Below are 24567 nucleotides of genomic sequence, written 5' to 3' on the forward strand. Positions count from 1 at the left end.
AAACAGAACTTTCATTTTGCCACCCTGCCCTGCTGCCAAACTTCCTAGATCTCTCCATACTGCCTTCTTCATCAACATCCCCAAGTCAGGAAATGCTCCAGGGGGCACAATAACCCAGGAAATTGGCCATACTAGAGAAGCACTGACACAGCCTCCCAGGCCCCCTTCCCCTCCAGGCCCCCTTTCCCAGTCCTCCACCCTGGTTTTCAAGTCTTCACCTTCAATAGCCATCATGGCTCTCAGCTCACGGCTCAGGAGTTCAAATCGCCGCTCCAAGTCTTGCTCTTCCATCCTGGAGAATAAAGGAAGAGACTGCGTTCAGACACCCAAAAAGTACCAGTAACTCTTCTTAGCAGCAGCTGCTAAGAATTACAATTCCCAGAGTTCCTGGGAAAGAGACACTCACTGTAAAACCAATATGGTAGCTCTGTGAGGGGAACAGAGGTGCACCAAAGACACCTGGCACCCTTAATAAACTACAACTCCAAAATTCTTTGGGGGAAGCCATGGCTATTTAAAGTGCTTTAAACATATGGGGTGGATGTGGCCTTGGATCACATGGGCGAGCCAACATGCTCCATCAAGCAGTGAGTAAGGAAGTCCCGCCCCCTTCAGTGCTGCCATTTTCTCCTCCCACCCCTCCCACACTCACAGCAATTGCAGCTGGTCTTGCCTTCGGATCAGGGCATTCTTTTTATTCACCAGTGTGAACCATTCCTGGATCAGCTCCTCCTCCCTCAGTTTGTCAGCACCTGAAGTAGATCAGGGGAAGAGAGGTAGGGTGAGGATCTGTCTTCCCCAACATCTGGAACATTTGGACATTTGTCACTCCTGAGAATTTTACAATTGTGAGCAACTTGCCCCACCCTTAAGGCCATATGTGGCATCAGATGTGTAGGGTGTAAAAAGACAGTGCTGCAAAGGAAAAACTAGCGTGCTGCCAACTGTTCAATGCTAAGTGGGACTTGCAAGTGTTTCACTTTCAAAGGGCTTCATTTTCAGTACCCATCAGCGCTGATAGCAAGCCCACTTTCGTGGCTGTGCTAGAGGGACTTGCTGACAGCACCGATCAAGGCTGAAAATGAGTCGCTGCCCGAGGGCCACACGCAGGGCTGGATTTAGGTTTGATGAGGCCCTAAGCTACTGAAGGTAATGGGGCCCTTTATATGTCCAGCTGTGCTTTGTCAACAACAAATTGTTGCTGTTTTTTGTGTTGAATATATGCTATATGGTCATTTATGGACCTAATAGGTATCTAAAGCCATTTGCCACTGTTGCTGTATGTAGGTTTTATTTTATTTTTTATCTTATATTTTGGAAATCTACATCCAGTTTTCCCCCTTTAATTTTATTTTGGGGCCCCCAAGAGAGTGGGGCCCTAAGCTATAGCTTGTTTAGCTTATATGTAAATCCAGCACTGGCCACATGTGAGGTTGGATGAGGGCTTGATGGGCTTGTAGGGGTGTTGCATGTCACTGGACATCTGTGGGTGGGGTCTGGGGTGAGCAGGGACATTTACATACCCAGGAAGGGTGCGCCCACCTTCCTCCCCATCACAGGAACGTACTTTGCACGGGCAAGAATTGTGCACTCAGCACAGAGGCAGCAAAATGCAGGGAAGGTCTTTGCAGGCTTGCTCACTCTCGCCCATGAGGTTGCCCCCTCTCCAGAGTTTCAGGTAGGGGTCTTTCCCAGCCCTACCTGGCAATGCCGAGAACAGAACCTGCGAACTTCTGCATGCAAGACAGATGCTCTACCCACTGAGCTGTGGCTCCCGTCTCCAGTTTTCCTACCTGATTCCATAAGGCCCCGCAGGTCCTTCTCCACCACAGCTGCTCGCCCATCGATTTGCCGCTGTTCATTCTCCAAAGCCCGGAGTTCAGCAACCACGTACTGGCTGGTGTCTTGGAATCTCTAGGGTGAAACCACAGCAGTCATTAGAGGTGGTGTCTGTCCTGGGATGGGGGATGTGAATGCCACCCTGGGGCATGGAATGGGGCAGGGAAGAGCTAGACTGCTGCCTACAGAAATGATATCTCAGAAAGAGACGAAAACAGGACCCAATATACAAGAGGATATTCAAACTCGCTTTTTTACCTGCAGATTATCCCAATCTGCTTCCTAGTGGTGAGAGTATGACTTTCAGATCTGGGAGATCTGGTTGTTAAAAGTCCCACCTCTGCCACTGGGTGGCTTTGGGCAAGTTTGCATTCCGGTTCAGCCTCAGGTGCCCAATCTAAAACTGGAACAACAGTGGCCAGCCTCACAGGGTGGTTGTGTGCAGAAAAAACCCCCCATACAAAGGCTGTTCAGTGCTTTGCCAATTTAAAGGAGCTGTAGAAAAATGAAGAAGGTGCAACTTATTCTCATTGAAAAATCTACTTTTTTGTCGGTGCAGAACTATTTAGGCAGATGGCGTTAAGACTCAATGAATCAAAAAAGAAGATGATATATGTACTTTTCCTTGTCTGTTTTGTAACACAAGATTTTTTTTAAAAAAAAATTCCGTAATTAAAAAACAAGAGAGGATTGGACAAATTCATTGGGGAGAAGGCTATCAATGGCTATTATAGCCAAGGTGGCTGTTCTCGGTCTCCACTGTTAAAGGCAGCTATGCCAGTTGCTGGACACCACAGCAGGGGAGAGGGCTCTCATGCTCGGGTCCTGCAACTGGCTGGCCACTGTGAGAACAGGATGCTGGACTAGTTGGAGCACCGGCCTGGTCCAGCAGACTCTTCCTATGTTCTTTGAGGAGAGGCTTTGCAGGCTTTGGACATTTTCAAAAGAAGGAACAGTAAAGCACATTATGAGCAGGCCCAGAGGGGGGCGGGCCATATGGGCCACTTGGCCCGGGTCTCCAATTCCAAAGGGGGCCTCGGTCAGCATATTCACAATCCCAGGGGATGCACTGGGGCGAACGCGGAGGGTTCAAGCCTTGAAATAAAATTATTTGTCAGTATAACTTTTGTGAAAATTATTTATATACTTATTTATAAGACTTCAGTTATACCCAGAGTAAAAAAAGGGGGGACACATTATCTACCTGGCCTGGGCCTCTGCCTGGCTCTGCAAGGCCCTGATTATGAGCAACAGATGAAGCAGCCTTGTAGGAAAGCAAGCCATTGATCAATCAAACCCAGTATTAGTTACTTTTGACTGGTAGCATCTCACGCAGCTCTGCAACCTGAGATCCTTCAAATGTCAAGGATTAAATCTGTGACCTTCTGCATGCAAAGCATGAGATTTGCCTCTAGGTTACGAGGCACTTCTCTTGTAACACGCAGAAAGAGAGGAGAGACCACAAACTACCTAGAAAACAAGCCCCATCCCACGGTTAGTAGAATTAGCTACCCAAATCTCTACTGGGTTACTCATATGCTTTCTAGAACAGCTATGAGTGGCAGGTAATGAACAACCAACAACAATTGCTATCTTAAAACTAAAGGGCCATTTCACACAAGCCCGGCTCCTGAAATTAGCAATTGATTTTCCCCCACACCAGAGGCAACCAGAAGAATGCAAGAGCAAGTTTGCAAGATTAAGTAACAGGCTCATCTAGACCACATGTATACCCTACATTTAAAGCCCTATGATTCCACTTTAAAACAGTCATACCTTCCCCCTAAAAATTATGGTAACTGTAGTTTGTTCAGTGGCCTGAGAGTTGTTAGGAGAACCCTTACAGAGCAAATGTAATTTTCGTATCCCACCCATGTGATTTGATTGCCCCAGCCACTCTGGGGCAGCTTCCAACAGGGTATACAAAAACACAGCAGCAGCAACAACTACAATCACAGAACAGAACATCTCATGTTAAAAGTGTCTCGATACAGGGCTGCCTTCAGGTGTCAAAGGAAAGTTGCATAACTATTTATCTCTTTGACATCGGATGGGAGGCCCCATGAAGAGACATTGAGTGTTAAACCATCCTGGCAACTGTAGCTCTAGGAGAGGAATAAGGGTCTCCTGACATCTCTCAGCACCCTTAACAAACTACAGCTCCCAGGATTCTCTAGGGGAAGCCATTCCTGTTTAACGTGGTATCATAGCACTTTAAGTATATGGTGAGAATGTGGCCCTAGTCCAGCAACTTGATCTCACAGCATTCTACAGATGCTTATGGGAAGTCTGCAAGCAGGACGTGAGTGCAAAAGCTCTCTCCTCTCCACCTGAGACTCCCAGCAACTGCCTCTGACAGTGGAGGGAGAATGCAACCATTGTAGCCAATAGCCACTCATAACTGGTGAGTTGGGGGAGGCAGGCAATTGGTCTGCTTCCAGCACCAATTAGCAGAGAAGAGGCCCCTAGGAGGCATGGAAGTTGGCTAAGAGCCATATGCCACCTGGGACTGCCTGCATGTGCCACAATGCCAAACTCTGCTGCCACCCACCCACACAGCAAGGTCTCCACTCCCCCTAGGAAAAAACACTTCTCATAAGATGGTGCCAACGTCCCCAACACACCAGCATCTTTGGGCAAATACGGGGTATTTTGAGGTTTCTGTTTCTAATAAAGGAACTTGGATGACTCACTTGCTACGAACATGGCTGGTCTGGGTAGGAACTGAAACGGCCTCCTGTGCAACACAGCAGTCATGTGGTTCCCCTAAGGGCCTAAGGCCATGCAATTTCCTGCAGGGACTTGTGCTCTTGGACACCTTCCTTAAGAGCTAGAAACTTGTCAAGTGTTAAAGCCAAGTTTCTTAGGATTCTGAATGAGCTGCCCAACACAACTGCAGCTAAGAAGAACCTAGTCTAATATATGTTGCTCATCTCCTATTACTGGAGGACCGCTTTGGTGAGTTAAACCAAAGTTTTATCTAGATCAAGACACTTATAATCAGCAGTAGTCAGTCCAATGTTTCTGAGAAGCTCATGGACACAAGGAGCTGAATTTTGACTACGGTTTGTCCTCATAATCTGGGAAATCAGAGGTAAGTTGCCTTAGGACACGGAGGCTCCATTTAGTTATGTTTAACTAAATGGTTAATAATAGCTGCAATTAGTCTCCAGTTATTCACGCTTTTCATGCCGTTGTTAAAGAGCCCCCAGCCAGGCAAAAAGGGACACCTATGAGGGCAGAGATGGATCAGATTTTAGGATTAAAGTCTCCTCTTTTTTTGGGGGGGGGGAATGTGTATTTTATAAAAGCTGTGGTGTTAGAGGACTAGCTTCCTTTTTCTGGTGCACCTTTTTTACCAACTGAAGCAGCTGCTAATCAGAGAAAGGCTGCTTTCAAATGAGGCAGTTTCGTTTTAAATCAGATCTTGCTCCAAAAGCGATTCTAAGCTCATGAGGCCCAATTGTTCCCATTATCTTACCAGAATCTCTTCTTCATTGGTGCTGATCTTCAGGCTGGTGTCCTGGGGCAGTTCCTGGGAGGTAGCAGTTGGAGGGGCTGTGAAGAAGAGAGGCAAAGATAACCAGTCTGAGCTAATTACAAGTTTTTTTGTGGGGCTGGGGTAGATAGAAGGGGTATTCAGACCAGAGCACCTGCTTATTCAGGGGACCCTTCAGAGACATTTGGGAGATGGAGGAAAAAGCAAGCTGCCCACCTCTTTAGTTCCAGCCTACCAACTCTGCAAGGATCCAAACTCACCTGGGTGCCGCTGAACTTTTGGTCGGGGTCTTGAGCCCCCATCGCTAACATCCTCCTGGGAGAGGGAGGGAGAGAGAGGAAATTGGGTCTCAGCAAAGCAAACAGAGTCATGTAACTTTCATCTTTGAAAAATGTTGAACAGAGTCAGGAGACAGATGTGGAGAGGCTACATCCCCCCCCCCCAAATGTTGTGGGAGCCTAGCTCCGATCACCTGCGGCCACGTGCCACATTGCCTAGGCTGATGAGACCTGGAGTCTCAACTAGAAGGCACCATGAGTTGGCACCCCAACCTCCCAAACCCGGTGTGCACCAGAAGATGTGGACTACAACTCCCATCTGCCCCAGCCCTCCTTGCAGGTGTTGAGTCCAAGATATCTGGAGGCTCCCAAGCTGCTACAGAGCAGCAGAGCAAGTGTTTAATTTATACATTTAAACCAGGCATAGGCAACCTCGGCCCTTCAGATGTTTTGGGACTACAACTCCCATGATCCCTAGCTAGCACAACTAGTGGTCAGGGATGATGGAAATTGTAGTCCCAAAACATCTGGAGGGCTGAGTTTGCCAATGCCTGATTTAAACAAACAACAGATTAGTATTGCCTTAAGAGGGTGGGGAACCTTTGGCCCTCCAGACATTACTGAACTGCAATTTCCATAAGCCTTGGCCATCAGCGATGGGACTGACAGGAGTTGTTTTAATGCAATGTCTGGAGGTGAGAAATTGCAAGTTTTCAGTCAGAATTTTTGCCTAGACAGTTCTATGGTCTTTATGCTTTCACCGTGCGATGGCACATTCATAAAGGAACATGGAAACATGGAGATGGCTGGCAACCGAGCAAGCCTTGAGGAGAAACCAGCCAGTAAGGGGTGTTGCAAGCTGCCCTGATCAGCTGCAAATGCAGAGAGGTGACGAAGGCATTAAAGGAAAGAGGTCAGACTTTATCTGTCTGGCCTGATATTGTCTGCTCTGACGGGAAGCTGCTCTCCTGGGTGTCTGCCAGAGGTGAGTATATTTCCCATTACCTCCTTCCTGATACGGGAAGCTGCTCTCCTGGGTGTCTGCCAGAGGTGAGTATATTTCCCATTACCTCCTTCCTGATCTTTTGAACTGAAGATGAAAACATGACCTACAGCCCATTACTAGCAGACTATTCTACAGCAGGTGCATCCAGCCTAGCTGCCTGCACTAAAATTAGCAAACCAAGCATAGAAGCAGTGCACATAAAAGGCACGTACTTGGGAAGCAGAAGATCAGTGCTGGCTCCAGGTTTCCATCAAGATGGCCTCTGTATGGCTCCCCCCACCCCATTTCCTTTTGGGCCAAAAGGCTCTGAGAATCGACAGTCTTCCCTCTGCAGGGGTGTAGGCCTTGGCAGCTGCATCATGATACCAACCCCAGTGCCAACCCTGCACAAGGCATAGCTAAAACAGATTCTGGCCACACTCGCACCATAAATTTAAAGTACTGCACTGCTACTTTAAACAGACATGGCTTCCACACAAAGAATTCTGGGAGCTGTAGTTTGTTAAGGGTGCTGAGAGTCATTAGGAAAACTCCAATTCCCCTCACACAGCTACAGTTCCCCAATTCACTTTGCCATCTAAAATGGCTGGATATCGTGCACAAGCACACATACCCCAAGTACAGAGAAGTTTTTATTTTATTAATTAATAAAATGATTAGTAGTTCACCAGGACAACTCAAAAGTGAGAGGCACACAAAATTTTAAGCTAATTGTTATTAGTTCATCTGTGGACAGAGCAAAAACCACACAGAACAACCCGTTCCCCAATGAGAAACAGAACAGAAAATCAGGTTAGGGCAGAGACAGGGAGACCTGCAGCTCTTCCAGTTTTTGCCTAACTGCAACTCCAATCTGCCCCAGTCAGCACAGCCAATGATGACACTAGTTGCTGTCTAAGAACATTTGCAGGGCCACAAGGTCCCTAATACCAGGGTTAGAAGGAATCAAAGGCTGTGCAGCTAAACTTCCAAGACACGGGACAGCACCACACCACCAATGCACCCAGTTTGATTCACGAAATCCAAGCAGTGTTCCAAGAGGAGGGCAGCTGTTACAAAAGGCAGCCAAAAAGGCCCAGTTCTCGAAACCTGTCCATCAAACCCAACCACCACATTTCAAAAGCAGGAGACCAGTGCCAGAGTTCAATGCTGCCTGGAAGCCAAATAGGTATCTGTGGCTGTGCTGATAGAAATGCAACTCTGCACATGCCCAGCAGCACTCTCTCCACAGCAAGCAGCACGTTTTTCAAAGCCAGAAGCTTGGATCCGAAGCAGTTGCAGGGCCAAAGCCAGGCCTAGGTTAGACCCTCCTAGATCAAGCATCCCATGCTATAAAAGCTCTTAGTTCAGCAGGGCAAGGGGTTAGCAAAACCAGAAGTGCAATGATAAAAAAGCGGCCATGCAACATTAACCCGGCAACATGCCCAAGCAAGCTTGTTCAGTGTCTCCCTGGGAGCTCCACTCACCATGGCCAGCCGCCTGGCAGGGTCCTCAACCGGGCTCCCCGGCTCCCCCTCGTCCATCGACAAGGACTCGCTCTTGAGCCGTGAGCGCCGCTTCTTCACCAGGTCTGCATCCCGCACATGGGCGAAGGTGGACTTGGCAGCGTGGGAGCGTGGAGGGGCTACTGGGCCTTGGCTCCCTGTGGAGAGCGCACGCTGCAAGGGGCGTTCGATGCTGCCCCGCGACGCAATCCGCTTCAGCCGCGGAGGGGGAACCAGCTTCTCCCCATTGCTGGTGGGCGGCTTCCCCTCAGGCCTTGCAGCTTCTGTCTCAGAAGCCTCTGCTTCCGCACCCTGAGCGAGAGTAGCCCCATTGGCCAGCAGCTTCCCATCGGGCTTTGAGGCAGCAGTCTCAGTGTCGCTCAGGGCAGAGACCTCTTCCTGCTGTTCAGGGTTTTGACTGGCTTCAGTGCCATTAGCCACAGTTTGTGCACCAGGCGTTGGGGCCTCAGTCCTAGAATCCACTTGGGCCTGAAAACTGGCCCCACGTTCCATGGCTGAATCGGCTGCAGTGCCATTAACAAGTGCGTTCCCATCAGATTGGGAGGTCTCCGCCTTAGTGGGAAGAGACTGTGTGTCTGCAGTACTCTCAGCCACAGCCTTCTCATCAGAATTCGCACCCTCAGCTTTACAGTCCACAGTTCTGAGGGGCTCTGGTGTGGCTTCGTCGGCTGGCTTGACGGCTGCACCATTGACAATTCCCTTCTTGTCAGCTTCCGCCATGTTCACTGCCTCATGGGCCCGATCTAGTTCCACAGGCTGTAGCGGCTCAGCACTGTTGGCTTCCGCCACCTTGTCCTCTGTCACAACTGCCTTCCCAGAATCCTTTGCAGCAACTGCCTTCTCCTCATTCTGAGAATGCTGGGGGGCAGCATCCTCCAACTTTGGCTTCTGGCCTTCCTCTGGCATGGTGCTGGATGCCTTTGCCACCCCCGAGTCCTCTGCGCCCGACCCACCGGGCTGCTCTGTCTGGGAGGCGGCAAGGTGGAGGTGCTGGGAGTAGAAGTCGACGGGATCAATGGAGCCAGACGAGTCCGTGTCGAATTTGCCCACCTTGTAGGTGGTCTGGTTGCTGTTGGCGGCAAACTGCACCACGTTCAGCTCTTGCCCGGTGAAAAAAGCCCGGATTTGGCACAGGTATGTCATGACGATTAGCCGGTCGGGCACAGCCAGGAAAACCATGTCGGCAGGGTCCATCACCCGGGAGATCCCCAGTGAGGCAAAGCCATCAAAGGCCTGATTATGGAAGAAGAGAAAGAGAGAGGAACTCAAAGAGCCTGTTAAAGCCTTTTCCTAACCAAAGGGCTTTTTCCACAGCAGGGTTTTATTTATTATCATGTTCTCCTCCTCCCCTACTGCATTTTACAAGGGCTAAAAAAACTTTTATGCATATCTATCTATCATCTATCTATCTATCTATCTATCTATCTATCTATCTATCTATCATCTATCTATCTATCTATCTATCTATCTATCTATCTATCTATCTATCTATCATCTCACCTTTCCTCCAATGAGCTCAAGGTGGCATATATAGTTCTCCCCATTTCATCCTCACAACAATTCTGTGAGGTAGGCTGAGAGTAAGTGACTGGCCCAAGGTCACTAGGGAGCTTCAGGGCTGAGTGGGGATACTTGACACTATTACTTGTTTTACATCTGGGAGGGCTGAGAGAAACAGAGGCCTCCTGCACCTGTTTTGTCCACTCTGGGCCACCCCAGAGTTTTCTGAATTATTTATCCTCAGAACAACCCTGTGAGGTAGTCAGCCTAGAGTAACTTTAACTTAAGGCCATCCAGAAACTCAATAGCTCAGCTAAGGATGCGAACCTCTCCCCAACAAGGCCTTGGGACCTCCCTATGTTAAAGGTGTCCCTCTAAAGCATGTCCAAGCAACAGCCTGGCCCAATTTCTTCTGGCTCAAGGAAAGCTGGAGCTACAGACTCACCAGTTTATTGTTCTCTTTGATATCAAGCGGGTCCAGGGCTTCGTAATTGCTGAAGGTGGGAAGGGAGGAGAAGCATAGTCTGTGAGCGGGCTTTGACCTGGATCACCTGGGACCCCAAAACTTTCTATCACCACCACCACCACTGGCCGTACTTGGCCCTACTGCCACAATGACCCCCAACCTCTTCTCGTTACCTCTGCTTAAAACAGTCTATCCCCGGGTGCCTTGATCTCTTGCCTATCCCTATGCTTCTGGATGTTTCATTGCTCAGGCCAGTAGACACCCTCCTCCCCACCCCAGTCACAGGGGGCTCTCCTCCCTCCAACAAAGCCTTTTGCACCACTGGAGCAACCCCTACCCATTGGCTGGCTTTGAGGGGTGCATTCATGGTGCCCTGCAAGCCTAGCTTTGCAAGACTAGACGACCCTTCTATAGTTCTATGATTCTAAGGCAGATTCTCAAGTTCTTCACATTTCCTGCAGTATCTCCTCAAAGGCAGATTTGTTGAGGTTTCTGGAACATGTAGATGCACATAAATTCAATGGGAAAGGCCCATAGTTCAGGGGCTTTCAATGGAGGAGGTCCCAGGTTCCATCCCTGGCATCTCCAAGTAGGGTTGGGAGATTTTCCTGCTACAGAAAGTCTACGCATTACAGAACTAGCTGGACCAATGGTGTGACTTGATAGAAGGCAGGCCGCTTCTACTACACTGATCTTCTAGAAGAGATAATGAATCCAGACAACATTCTTTAACTAGGTTAACTGTAAGAGCCACAGGCAGGACACTAGACCTTTGGGTCTGCCATCAGGACAGCTCCCTTACGTGTCGGTTCTCTGCCACAGTGAAACAGCCACGCAGCCGCCACCATGGGCTCCCATCAGAACAGCAGCTCTGCACGCAAGACAACAACTCACATCTTCTCTGGGTGGAAGTGATGGAGGATGGCACAGAATGCCAGCCCATTGCGCCAAGACGTGGTGAAGTTGGTGATGCGGACGCCCCGGGAGCCTGCCGTCACTTCCTGACACCACTCCAGCAAGGACTGGCTGGAACTCACAAGCGATGGGCTGGTGGGGGAGTCAACCTAAAAAGGGTGGGGGAGGGGAGAAGCTGGTCATGGGTCTGGGTGAAGGGACACTGATAGCTCCCTCCCTGCACCCACAATTGTGGCAAAACTTTCTAGGTCACGGGTGGGGTGTTGCTGGGCCACAACTCCCATCGTTCTTGGCTGTCAGCCACATTGGCCGAGGCTGGTGGGAGCGACAATGCCTGGGGAAAGTAGCAGTGAAGATCGCGCTTGCATGCCATCCAGCCACTGCTAATTGGGTCTATCAGCATTTCAGTATGCTTGTTCACGCACAAGGGTTAAGATGGATATACAACTATTAAGGTCTGCTCAAGATGCTCAGCTCATTGTCCCAGTGTTAGCTTCTGCTGGGTGGACAGCAACACAGCCATTCAGCCATTCATTCATTCTCTCTCTCTCTCTCTCTCTCTCTCTCTCTCTCTCTCTCTCTCTCTCACACACACACACACACACACACACACACACGTGTCATGGAACTCCCTAACTCCCTTTCAAATAACACTCAGATGCTCCCCACATTGAAGCACCAGGTAAAGGACCTTTCCATTTGCCTTTGGGATGCATCGAGCATTTAAAAAAATGAATTCTATTGTTTTTCTGCCTACTATTGTTACTCTTTCCTGCACACTATTGTGTACTGCCATGCGTGGGATATGGTACTGTTGGCCAATCTGCTCTACTGAGCTTGTTGGAACCAACACAGAGACACAAAGACAGAAGCGCACACACACACAAGTACCGGTATATACATGCAGGACGGCTGTAGCTTTCTGCTTTGCATGCAGAAGGTCCCTGTTTCAATCCCCAGCATATCTAGATAGGGCTGGGAGAAATTCCTGCTTGCCTGAAATCTTGGGAGAGCTGCTGCCAGTCATTGCAGAGACAACACTGAGCTTGATGGGCCAAGGGTCTGACTTGGTATAAGGCAGCTTTCTATATAGGCCAGGATGCAAGCAACAAACCAGCAAATATCCCTGAACCTGCCCATGGGCAGTGGCCATGGGGCACGCTGCTTCACCTGTCCCTCTGCAGCATGCTATGATCGCTGGGAGCCCCAGCTGGGTCTCTGTAAGTCTTCTGCTCTACACTGTATTCCTGCCACCCCTCCCCACAGGAGGAAATTAGGAGCCATCATGAGCTCTGCCTCTTCTGTCTCAGCAGGACCCTTCCTGCTCCAAATCCCGCACCCAGTTTAACTGGTAAGGTTCAACACTCACTGCTCCAGAATCGAACACATTTAAAAGGAATGAGGTTCTGGGATCCCATAGTTTCAAGTTATCTTACAACAAGGCTCCAACCACCATGGTCTGACCTCGGCCCTCCTATCACCACTTCCTTATATACAAAGCAGGGAGTGTCCCACAACAAAACCAGAGTTAGCTGCACATTGAGAAAACAGGGGAGAGAATTGGCCATGGGTTGTCGACAGTAAGGAGGATGGCATGGCGCGGCCTTCTGTACCTGGGATTCGCCTTGAGCTCCAAGGTCTGTTGCTGTGCCACGGGGTGGGGGGACTGGTGCCAGAGTTTCCTGGCTGGACCGGGCACTCCTCTCCTTGAGGGAGCGGGGAGCTGGGAGAGGTAAGGCAGGGCCCTGAGGTGATGGAGGACTTGGGGGGTGAGGAGCTTCAGTCAAGACTACCGCTTGCTCTTTGTTCCCCAGTGGCAAATTATCTGCCTCTGTGCTGGATGCTTTTTCTGCCTTGACCTCTCTGCTGTCTGACGGACTGCAGCTCTTCAGCCATTCTTGGCCCATCCCTGCCCCATTTAAGCTGGGGGCACTGCTCTCTGGAAATTCCAGGCCCGACGCCTCACTCCTCCTGTCCCCATCTGGCTTGTGCGACTCCGCTGCTGCTGCCGTCTCCAGAACACCTTCTGGCCCTTCCTCTTTGCCATGTTCTTCTTTGCCCTGCTCTTCTCCATCCTCAGAAGCCATACCTTCCACTTGAGCAGCTTCCTCTTCTGCCGCCTCCTCCTGAGAGGTCCCTCCGGAAGCTCTTCTCCCCTCAGCATTCCTCCTATCACCTGCCTCTCCCTCCTCCGGTCCTGAAAACGCCGAGCCTTCCGGTGGGCTTTGGAGACTGCTCTCAGCAGCTGCCGTTTTGTCACCCACATCCCTACTCCTCTCAGGACTGGGTGGGGAAGTGAGGACCGGGACGGGCATCTCTGCCATGCTCACCTCTTCCACCTCTTCCCTGCCCTCCCTTGCAGGAGACAGTGGCGAGTCTGGCAAGGTTTGAAGGCCGCTGCCACCCACCCCAGCCAAATCTTCCTCTGGCACAAATTCCACCTGCTGCAGGGGCGCTTCTGGGGAAAGGCTTATTGGTGGGCTGGGGCCTTCAAGCCCCTCAGACACTTGGCAACAGCCCATCTCTGTTTTGTCCTCTATCCAACTTTCCTCCTGTTTAGGAGCCTCCTCGACAGAAACAGCTTCACATGCCTCCTGGCTGGTTTCAGCCTCAATCTGCTCCCTCTCCAGTTCCAAAGGGGGCATATTTTCCACTGCACAGCCCAGCTCGCCATCAGAAAGCTCTCCTTTGAAAGCAACCCCCTCCTCCTCCTCCACCCCACTCCTTGTTGGGCCAAACGGGGGTACCTCAGGCAGGCTGCCATCTCCAGGAGTCCATGTCCCCCCTCCCCATCGCTCCATCTTCACCACAGCGCTACCCCCACCAGGCAAGACAGGAGCAACTGCCAACAGGGATGGATCTCTTGCTGCGCTAGTCGCTGCTTCTCCAAAAAAAGCAGCCATGGGGGAAGGCCCCATGAGGGGAGACAAGGCCATGAAGGCCGCATCCGAAGACGACCCCATGGACTCTGCGTCGTCGGTGACTAGGAGGGGCCTGTGTTCAGCGAGGGCTGAGTCTTCTGCAAAATACATCACCACAGAACCATGGGTGGGAGAGGAGGGTCTTTCTGTCAGGCTCCTGAGGCCTAGTCTTTCCCTAGGCGGGCTATCTGGGGCACAGGGCACACTGTGGGGGTTGGAGCTGTCCTCCACCAAAGGTGTAGCCACCTCTGCCAAGGGGCTTGGAGACTCTGGGGACAGCGGCATCTTCTCCAGCCTGCGTTTCCGCACAGGGGGGGCCTCAGGTGCCAACGGAGGCGAGAGAGGGGAATCTGTGGGCCCTGGGCCTGGAGGTCCCCTGGGGGGGCTCTTCTTCCTCCTCTGTGGCACAGGAAGAGGGTTCTGCTCTCTGGGTTTCCAGATATCGCCAGGCCTGGAAGCAAGCAAGAAAGGCAAGTCCTGAGAAATTGGCCCCAAAAGGACAACACATCTTACTTCTGCCAATGAAAAGTTCAAACCCCTTCCTGGGTGAGAGTTGGGATGGAGCCACCACTGTTTCCCAGCCTCAACCTTTTCTGTTTTCCTACCAGCATTCTCCCTTGGGGTCCTAACTCTCCATCTCTGCTCTGAGACCCACTTCACTGCCTGCATGTGCATGCGAAAAACAACAACCATCACTTCCCCAACACTGCTGCCTTCTAGACTGACCCTGGGCAACAGCAGCCCTGTTTGTTTTTTGCAGGTTAGCAGAAGCAAGCATTGGGAAATGGTACAGGACAGTGCAAAAGTCCAGAGAGAAATGGAAAAGACAGGCATGTTTGGGAAACAGGAGAGACAAGGGCAGAGAAAGCAAGTCAGAAAAATGACCTCACCAACACTGATAGGGAACCTGCAGTCCTCCTGTTTTTGCACTACAGCTTCCATCAGCTCCTGACCATTGGCTACCCCTGTTCTTTGTGAATGGAATTATTCATTCCAAGGACCCTCCAGATGTTGCTGGACTCCAGCTCCCATCAGCCCCAGACCACACAGTCAAAGGTAAGGAAAGATGGGAGTTGGGAGACCCACAATGTCTAGAAGGCCAAAAATTCCCCATTCTTAATTCAGAGCATTCCTATGGTGTAGAATGGACCCATCTAAGCACTGTAAGCCACACTCAAACAACTATATCGGATGTCCTTTAAAATGTGTTGTGGGAGTTTTTGTTCTTATTTTTAATATGTTTTGTGTTTTTTATATTGCAAGTTTATGTTGTGAACCGCCCTGAGATTTATGAATGAAGGGTGGTACACACGTTTTAATAAGAATAAGAGTAAGAATAATAAGAACTTCAGGTTCTTTTACAGATGACCCCTGCCCAAAGCTAGCTCTAGATCACCCCTGCCAGTGTTTGAAATATGAAGGAAGATAAAGAGAACTTGCTGCCCACCTCCTTAACAAGGGAGGGGTATGATATGACTGAGTTGGGATTTGTGGGTGTCATTATGGGACCCTACAGCTCCTCCTCCAACCATAATTTGAGCACTGATCCATGCAAGGGATTATGCTGCCCATCCATTTAGGTTATTAAACACTTTCTACATGTTTATTTCAAAGCGCCCAGAGGATGTTACGTTATGAAGCAGCAAAGAAATGCTGCAAATAAAATAGCTAACTTATGGAATAGTCTAAATTTATGGAACTCACTGCAACAAGATGCAGTGACGGTCACCCATACAGGCATATTTAAAGTGGGATTAGAGAAGTTTGAGGAGGGTAAAGCTATCGATGGCTACTAGCCACGGTGACGACATATGCCCTCCAGCATCAGAAGTGGCATTGCTCTTTGAGGAGCAGCATTGGAGAGGGGTCCCTGCACTGGACTTCCCACTGGGACATCTGACCAGATGCTGGACACTAGGTAGCCCTTTAGTCTGACCAAGTAGCCAGGCTCTTCTTACGAGAAGATAAGGAGAAACTCGTGCAAAATCTGCTACCACAAAGTGAATCAGAGCAACTGACTGCCCTCTTGCACAACAACCCAGAACCCTTCGCAACAAAAGGGGTTTGGTTTTGTTGCTGTTGTTTTAAAGTTCCCTACAGAGGCAAAGCAGGAGACCAGTGGAAGCCAGCAAGCAGGACCAGAGAGCAACACCAGCTTTCCCTGCTTGTGATTCCCAGCAAGTGGTGTGTTAGAGGCATCCTGTCTCTGATCCTGGAGGCCACAGACAGCCTCACTCTCCATAAATTTGTCTAATCCAGGATTTCCCAAACTTGGGTCTCCAGCTGGCTTTGGACTACAACTCCCATCACCACCAGCTAGCAGGACCAGTGGTCAGGGATGATGGGAATTGTAGTCCAAAACACACACCCCCCAAAACACAACTGTTGGAAACCCTTTGGGAAACCTTGATCTAATCTAACCAGATGACCACTATGGGAAGCCTGAAAGCAAGACCTGAGCTTGAGACTCCCAACAACTGGTATATGGAGGCTTTGAAATTGCCCCCTCCCACACACACCTAAGCAAAGCCATGTAGCCGAGACTCGTTTTAAAGAACAGTGCTGGGGAGGAGGGAATATATTTCTTGCAATGGGGCAGTGCATTGTCCTGCTTTCTTCCCAGCCCCACCCTCGTCCTTCTAAACAGCTGAATTCCCCTCTCCCCAACCCCTCCCTGCCCCGAGAGGCCTCTCACTTCCCGTTCCTCCTGCGAGCAAACTTCTCTTTTCTTCCTGCGAGTGGAACAGTCTTACTTCTTCCTAGCCTTGGGGGTGGGGGAGCAGGGACAAGCAGCTATATCTGGCAAGCAGCTTCACACCCAAAGAAAGGAGAAGCAAAACTCGCAGCTGTCCGTCTCACTTTGCTCCTTTGCTACCACATGCATTTCAGGCCCGCCCAAAATAAATAGAGGCGCCTTCCTCAGCGGATCAGGCAGACAACAAAGCACGAGGGATTCTGCACTTCCTGTGTCCAACGAGAGCGTGAAAGAAAGAAACAAAGGAAGGAAGCAATGAAGGGGGGGGCATCTGCATGATTCATTTTAAATGCTATGGTAATGCTTTAAGCAACCATGGCTTCCCCCCAAAATAATAATAATCCAGGGAACTGTAGTTTGTTTGGGGTGTTGAGAGTTGTCAGGGGGCCCCTCACAGGGCTAGAAGCCTCAGAGAAGATCTATTCTGAAAACTCTAGCTCTGTGAGGGGAGGAGGAGGGCTCCTAATAGCTCTCAGTAGCACCCTTAACTAACTACACTTCCCAGGATCCTTTGGGGGAAGCCATGACGGTTAAAGTGATATAAGAGTACAGTGGTACCTCGGGTTACATATGCTTCAGGTTACATACGCTTCAGGTTACAGACTCTGCTAACCCAGAAATAGTACCTCAGGTTAAGAACTTTGCTTCAGGATGAGAACAGAAATTGTGCTCCGGCGGTGCGGCGGCAGCAGGAGGCCCCATAGGCTAAAGTGGTGCTTCAGGTTAAGAACGGACCTCCGGAACGAATTAAGTACTTAACCCGAGGTACCACTGTACTTTGAATGTTATGGTGTGGATGTGGAGGGAGACAGCATGAAAGCAAGAGCAAAGAACAGAGCCCAGGGCCAAAACAGATGTGGATCTCAAATAAAATTCATCCCCCACACCTTTTAACAATAGAAGTTGTAGCAGAAAGGAGAGGGTTGGGACCGTTTTGAACACACGGAAGGGGGATTTAAGCCCATCCTCAGTTCCACAGTCCCATTTTTCTTTTTTCAAAACACCCCAACCCCACCAAATTTGCACCCAAAAGGAAGCTTCTATCAGTGACGTTTATTAAGACAGAGAGAAAAACAAGCAGCCACGAGAAATGCATGCAATGTCGCATCTTGTCCCTTTGCTCAGACCCAAACAGATGCTTCTTCTTTCAAATTCTGCGACAGGACCCACATGCCCAACTTCCCCTGTCTCCCCATAAAGCAGCACTCACCTAACTTCTGTGCCGTCCAATGGCACCAGCTGTCCCCGGAGCAGTTTGGGTCCTTTCTCTTCCTTCTCTTCTTCAGCCCCTGCCTGTGCCAACTCTGAGAATGTCCCCGCAGCTTGGTTCTGGGTGTCCGGGCCTCCTGAGGGTCCAGTCGCTCCTCCTGGCAACACACCACTTGCCCCTCCGTGCCCCACACTCCCAGCACACTCTGCACCACTTACTGCAAAGGGTGCCGCCCCAGAGATGGTAGGGGCTGGCTCTGCCACAGGTGGAAGGCTGTCCAAGGGGGCAATGGTGCCACTGGGAACAGCACCAAATGGTTTCTTGGGAACCTCAGCAACAGCTATGGGGCAAGAGAGAAGAGCTCAGGTGTTGGGAGGGATGGGCAAATAAGTCAAAATCCATTTCTTTCAGTTTCTTTTTTAAAAAAAAAAATATATTTTTTAATTCAAAAAGTTCAAATAAATAACACAATACACATAACAACAAACAACACAAATATACATATTATACATATAGTCCCTACAAACTCAAAAAGGGCACCCTACCCACCCCCATGACCTCCCTCCAACATGGCTCGACTTCCTTAATTTTTTATTTGATTATTTCACTGCATTTCTAAGAATCTTCATCTCTTACAACCATTCCTGGTTTCATTTTCATCTTTGCTTTACCTACTTATTCATATTCTTACATCTACTTTACATATTTAATCTATGCATATTAACATATTCTTTTTAGAACAGTTTTTTTCCATGTATTCTTCAAAGCAATTCCATTCTAATTTTAAATTTTGATTTGTTTGGGATCTTATGGCTGCTGTTAGTTTTTGCTAACTCTATATATTCGCTTAGCTTATAAATCCATTTCTTTCAGTTTCTCATTTACCCCATCTGAAGTTCTGTTTCCACATCAGTTTGCATTAAAAAAACAAAAAACAATGAAAACTCATTGGCATTTTGTGCAAAATTTCTCCTAATAGACACAGTCTCGTGTGCAGTTTTGCCTAACACGTTGCACATTTTTCGCAAAGCAACCTTCCCTGATATAATGCTTTCTTCTGTGTTATTTTTGCCTGAAAAAGCATTAAATAAGTTGGAGTTCTTGTTATTAAGTTGGAGTTCTTGTTCTTGGTATATTTTTGCCTGAAAGCCTGGAGAGCTGCTGCCTGCCAGTGTGGACAACACAACGCTAGATGGACAAATGGTCTAATTCCATATAAGGTAGCTTGCTACGTTCCTACGTTCTTTTTAAACTGGAGATGCTGGGAATTCAAACTGGGACCTTCTGCATCCCATTGGGGCTTCCTCCCTGGACCCTTAAGAGAGCCACACCGTGAGACAATGTGGAGCTAGATGGTCTAAGCTAGCTGGATCCTGGCTTCCCTAACAGTCCGCCTTGCCAATCACTTGATACCATCACAACATCAGGTAGCCCATTTTTCCTTCGCAGTCCAGCTTAAGTTCAAAGGAAGATCCTAGCAGGACTTGCAGTCACAGCTGATCAGAGCTGACTGATTGACTGTGCTACAGAGTGCCCAGGAGGTCACTTCACAATGCAGCCGACCTCAGCAGGCTTGAAGTTCATGCCTATCATCTGACTGGTGGTAGTGATAGCAAACCTCCCTTGCTAAGAAACAACTGGGAGCACACTTTCAGGATGCCAACTGCTTGTTGACAACCGCAATCTATGTGACAACTTCTCAGGTGTGGGAGAAGCAGGTGTAGTTTTTGCAAGCTAACACTGCAAGCTAAATGGGGACCTGTGCTAGACCCAGTAAGGCGGGCAAGCAGGAGGTGCTCAATCATGGGTCTAGACCTGGCAAAAAACTGCTTCAAATATTTATCCTTTTTAATCTTCTCTACCACAAATGAAACCCGCTTCTTCCCTTACATCTGCTTCTCACCCTTGCCAGTAACACACCCCTTCAGTCATCAGTCAAAGCATCACTTTGACACCAATCACTTCTATCACTTTAACAGTCATTGCTCCCCCTGCAAAGAATTCTGGGAGTTGCGGTCCATCAAGGGTGCCTGAACATGTGGCTCTATGAGGAGTCCCCTAACAACACTCAGCAAACTACTGTTTCCAGGATTCTTTGGAGGAAGCCTTGGCTGCTAAAAGCACTTTCAACGTATGGTGTGGATGTGGCCGACTTCTCCCCTCTGCCCAGCCCACTCCCCTGCAGAACAAGGGATGCAGCAAACTTTGGTAGGCAGACTCCTTCCTCCCGCTTACCTTCCTTCCTGGAAGGGGCAGCTGTTGCCAACGTGCTCTGAGCAGACGGATCCTCCTCTTCCTCGGCCAGAGTGTTCAGGTCCCGTGAAGTGTCTGCATTAGGAGGAGGAGAGATAAAGGGGATTAGATACAATTCATGGAGGATAAGGCTATCCGTGGCTACTAGCCACAATGGCAGTTTTCTACCTCTGAATGCCAGTTACCGGGGGTCACAAGCTGCTGTTGTGTTCAGCTCCTGCTTTTAGGCTTCCCTTTGAGGCATCTGGTTGGCCACTGGGAGAACAGAGGGCTGGACCAGATGCACCCCCCCCCCAGCCTTTGGCCTAATCCAACTTTAGAGCTCTTCACATGTTCTAATCTTAATCTACTGCCTGTACCGAATGCCAAACACTCCCAGAGCAGCCCCTAAACTACCTGGTCCCTTTGCAGTCATTTTAGTCCCCCTGCTAGATGCAGGAGATGCGGAGCTAAAGAGTCCCTCTGGAAACAACAATGACAACACAAGAACACACTGCTATTTGTGACTGGAACTTCCTCGCAGAAGGCTGCCCGCTCTCTCTTTTTCCCTCTCGCCTTGTGAAGCCTCAATCCTTTAGAGCCCCTTCCCAACTGAAATGAAACCACAACACAGGCTTGCAAAGGACTGACCCTTGCAATCCATCCCACCTCTTCATTTTGTCCCCTTCCTCTCCTACTACTACCATCATTTGGATGAGGGATCACCAACTATGATCACATTTGGCCTTGGGAGCGACTGCTGTGGTCACCTCCATTCGCTTCTCTCCCCTTTTCCCACATCAGTCCCCACCCCACCCCCCTCTTTGGCAGAGTGGCAGAGAGAGCACATGCTCACATTTTGCTTTTTCAAGAGATCTGGGTAAAAGCCGGATTCTGTGGAGTTAAGCTGAGCCTTGAAGAGCCCATAGAGCTGAAAGAGGAAGTGGGAAAGAGTGACACTCTTCCAACTTCTTCCTTTAGCTGTATGTACTTTTCAAAAGGCCTTGCTAATTGGCTCAAGAGACTTTGTGGGCAGCAGGAATGACCTCAAGGGTGCCACTGCACCCACAGGAACCATGTGGGCAACCCCTGATTTAGATTGCAATCTCTCTCTCTCATGCACACAAAATAGAACACCACCTCTTATGCTAAAATACATCTGCTGGCCTTGCTCTGAAAGGGCACCATGTTGGGGAAGGCTGCATTACACAATCACAATTATTCTCTGCTGCATGCTAATCAACCCGCAACAGGCAACACCCTCCGAATAAGCAGCCACAATTGTGAGCATGAGTCACAAGTTCCCCAGTATGCATTGGGAGAAAGTCACAGAGGTTGAGTTCCAGCCAGATTATGAAAACGATGGTTCAATGGTGCTAAGCAAACCTTGGGCGTCTGCCTACGCCTACCTGCAAAATAGTCCGTCAACACGTTTTGGAGAAATCCTGAATGGATGAAACAGACAGACAGACAGAGAATAAAAAGAGAGAGAGTGACTTAAAGGCAGAAGCAAATGCGAAATCACTGGTGGAGAAGCACTGTGGGGGAAGGTGAGCAATGATACAGCAGATTCTAGGAAGAGGGCAGGGCATGCATGAGTAATTAAATTTGGAAAAGGGACATTTGAAAAGCACAACGATGCTCCCAGCCAGGCAAGAAAGACACGGTATCTTTTGAGAAGGAAAAGCAAAGAGAGTCCAGAAAGCCAATGGATGTTTGATGGGGTGGGAAATTTTGTGATTGTGCTGTCCAATAGGAGGAAGTGGGGACAGAACCTGCATTATACCCAGTGAGATTTTTTTTCTCCATCTAGCCCAGTATGACCTGCTCTGACTGGCAGCGGTTCTTGGGGTCTCAGGCAGAGAAGCATCTTTCTCATCATCCTCTGGATCCTGACCTTCTGAGGGAAGAGGAAGTACAGAGTATACCCAGCACAACCAGCATGGAAACGCAGTGGGATAGGAGAAGATGGATAGTTCACTCCATCCCTCCTCTGCTAGTCAGCTTGGTTTTCACTGTATTTACATGTTTCTCCTCCTCCAGAGAGAGCATGGAAATGCAAGCAGGTAGCTTCTTAGCAGGCTAGTAAAAAATGGCAGCCTTGTAACTTTTATGAGCTTTTTTTACAAGGCTCCACTGAACAACGGTTGCAACCTTCCCTCTCTCCTCCTCTGGCATGGCCACTTGTGCTTTTAAACTAAGCAAAGTTCCCTGTTACATAGGTATGAAGTCAGGGAAACACTGGTTAGTTTAAACTATAGATAATGAAGAAGCCAGAATCATAAACCACAGTTTGATCCTGAACTAGCCATAGACTAACCAGAGTTCCCCCAAGTGCAGATGTAAAGAGGCTTGGATGAGTTTGAAGGAGAAGGAAAATATTCCAATCTCCCGAAGGGGAAGTACATAAGCCCAAGGCTCATAGATGTAACCCTAAGCCAGCCATGGGAAACTTGCTGTCTTCCAGAAGTTGTGACTTCAGATCCCACCAGGCCCAGCCAACAGGGACAATGGTCAGGGCCATCGGCGATAAGATACTGTTTTAGTGCTAGTCTCCCACTTTAATTTGTTTATATGATGCCTTTCTACCCGACATCAGGTCTCCAAGGCAGCTGACAGTAAGTAAGCAAGGTTAATACAGAGAAAAATATAATGAAAACAATAAAACCTAAACCAGAGAGTGGGAACCAGCAGCCCCCCACCTCAAGGTTGCTGGATGACAACTCTTTATCATCCCTGACCACCAGTCATGCTGGTTGGGGCTGATACGAGCTGGTGTCCAGCAACATCTGGCCATGGGTTCCCCACCCTTGGGTTTAGAGTTTGGCCACCCTTTTGCTTAGCTTCATTTTCATTAATTTCTCTTAAGCAACGGCACTGGCAATTCAAACTACACTTGATAAGAGCCAAGTAAAAACATATGGCAAGACCTCAATGGTTCAGCAAGTTAATGATTTACAAAGAGTCTTGGAAAACCAAGAGCTGATGGGCCAGGCCAAAGCTCCACAAAAGACCTCAGCTCACCTGCAAATTAACTAAAGTGAACTTTGACAGAACCCAAGCAACTCGCTCACTCCAATTCAAGCTCTAGCAAGGAACAATTAGCTCTGGTTCCAGGAACCAGGAGTGGAGACGGAGGGGGCGACTTCCAAGACTGGAGGGAAAATGCTGGCATCCCTCTTTCGTTGATGAAAGAGATCTGCAGGGCTGTGCCCAAGAAATGTAGGTTTCTGGCACAGAAGGGTCCCCCCACCTTTAGACGATGCCCCCTGGCTTGCACTATCCTCTTGGCGGCTCTTCTTCGGGGCTTCCTCTGACTCCTCTTCGCTGTCAGCGAAGTCCTCCAGGTTGGCGATATCGGAGGGTTTGACGCTCATCAGGCTTGCCAGACTTTGCATGTCCTCATCCCTGCAAAGGTGAAAGGGTTAAAGGAATGTCACAAGAAGCCAGCTGCTTTTCCATCATCCACCCTCACCAGGACATTTTTGGCCAAAAGTGACTCCCCTGCTCCCTGAACAATGGATGCCAATCCAGTTATTGTAGATCTTACTATAGGAAGATAGGAAGCTGTTTATTCATCTAGCCAAGTACTTTCTTCAACCAATTCCAAGTGCTGGTTTTGACCTATAAAGCCTTAAACGGCTTAAGACCGCAATACTTCAAGGACTGCCTCTCCCCATATAAACCGACCCTGGACTCTGCGTTCATCATCTGAGCCCTTCTTCATGTGATGCTCAGAGGGTGGCAACACAAGAACTGGCCTTTTCTGCATTTGTGGATTGCCCTCCCCAGGGAGGTTCAGGCGAAAATGTTCTTCTTCAAACAGGCCCTTGGCGGATTAGTATCCTACAACCTTTTAAATGTGTTTGTGGGAAGGGGGAGGTGTTGTTTAGTTAGTTTTGTTTTAACTATTTACTCGTGTTTTTTACCTTGCATTTTATCCTGTGGACCACCCTGAGATCTTGTGATGAGGGGCAGTATATAAATCTAATAAAGAATAATTTATTCGATTTTGTGTTTTTATATCATGGTTTTATGTTGTGAACCACCCAAGACCTGCTGGTAAAGGGCAGGATGCAAAATAAGTAAATAAATAAATGTTATTCTGTCTAGTGGTGACTCTCCAAAGTTCCTGTCTCGCTAACTGCCTTCCTTTTCCATCCCCTACAACCGAAAGATTGTTATCAACATTCAGAGGAGGTGCTCCAACTCCTGAGTTAATGGGCCCTGATGCGAAGCTACCTTTGGCCAAGACCATCTAGCCCAATATTGCCTGCTCTGACCAGCAGCCATTCTCCAGAGTCTGTAGTAGGGAAGAGTCTTTTCCCATCTTCTTCCACCTGATCCTTCCAACTGGAGATGGCAGGCATTGAACCGAGGATCTTCTGGAGGCCAAGGAAGTGCTATGGTGCTTTCCCCAAAGAGAGGGCAACAAAGGATT

At 49.0% G+C, this 24567-nt stretch overlaps 1 protein-coding gene across 4 annotated transcripts in view; it reads right to left on the reverse strand.

Annotated features, from left to right (window-relative positions):
• EHBP1L1 (EH domain binding protein 1 like 1) overlaps positions 1-24567 on the reverse strand; it is a 43275-nt gene that overhangs the window by 2782 nt on the left and 15926 nt on the right. For 2 of the 4 annotated variants that reach the window (XM_081892208.1, XM_081892210.1), the window contains exons 6-18: positions 23380-23534; positions 21536-21571; positions 20130-20222; positions 17895-18234; positions 12622-14380; positions 10988-11157; positions 10073-10121; positions 8089-9360; positions 5599-5653; positions 5321-5397; positions 1794-1914; positions 653-752; positions 219-292 (exon numbers count right to left, since the gene is read on the reverse strand). In XM_081892208.1, coding sequence (XP_081748334.1) covers positions 219-292; positions 653-752; positions 1794-1914; positions 5321-5397; positions 5599-5653; positions 8089-9360; positions 10073-10121; positions 10988-11157; positions 12622-14380; positions 17895-18234; positions 20130-20222; positions 21536-21571; positions 23380-23534 — 4301 coding nt within the window. The remainder of the gene's footprint in view (positions 1-218; positions 293-652; positions 753-1793; positions 1915-5320; positions 5398-5598; positions 5654-8088; positions 9361-10072; positions 10122-10987; positions 11158-12621; positions 14381-17894; positions 18235-20129; positions 20223-21535; positions 21572-23379; positions 23535-24567) is intronic. The other 2 variants (XM_081892209.1, XM_081892211.1) reach the window with 2 other exon arrangements.

Source organism: Podarcis melisellensis (assembly GCF_964234715.1).
Source record: "Podarcis melisellensis genome assembly, chromosome: 16".
Classification (NCBI taxonomy): domain Eukaryota; kingdom Metazoa; phylum Chordata; class Lepidosauria; order Squamata; family Lacertidae; genus Podarcis; species Podarcis melisellensis.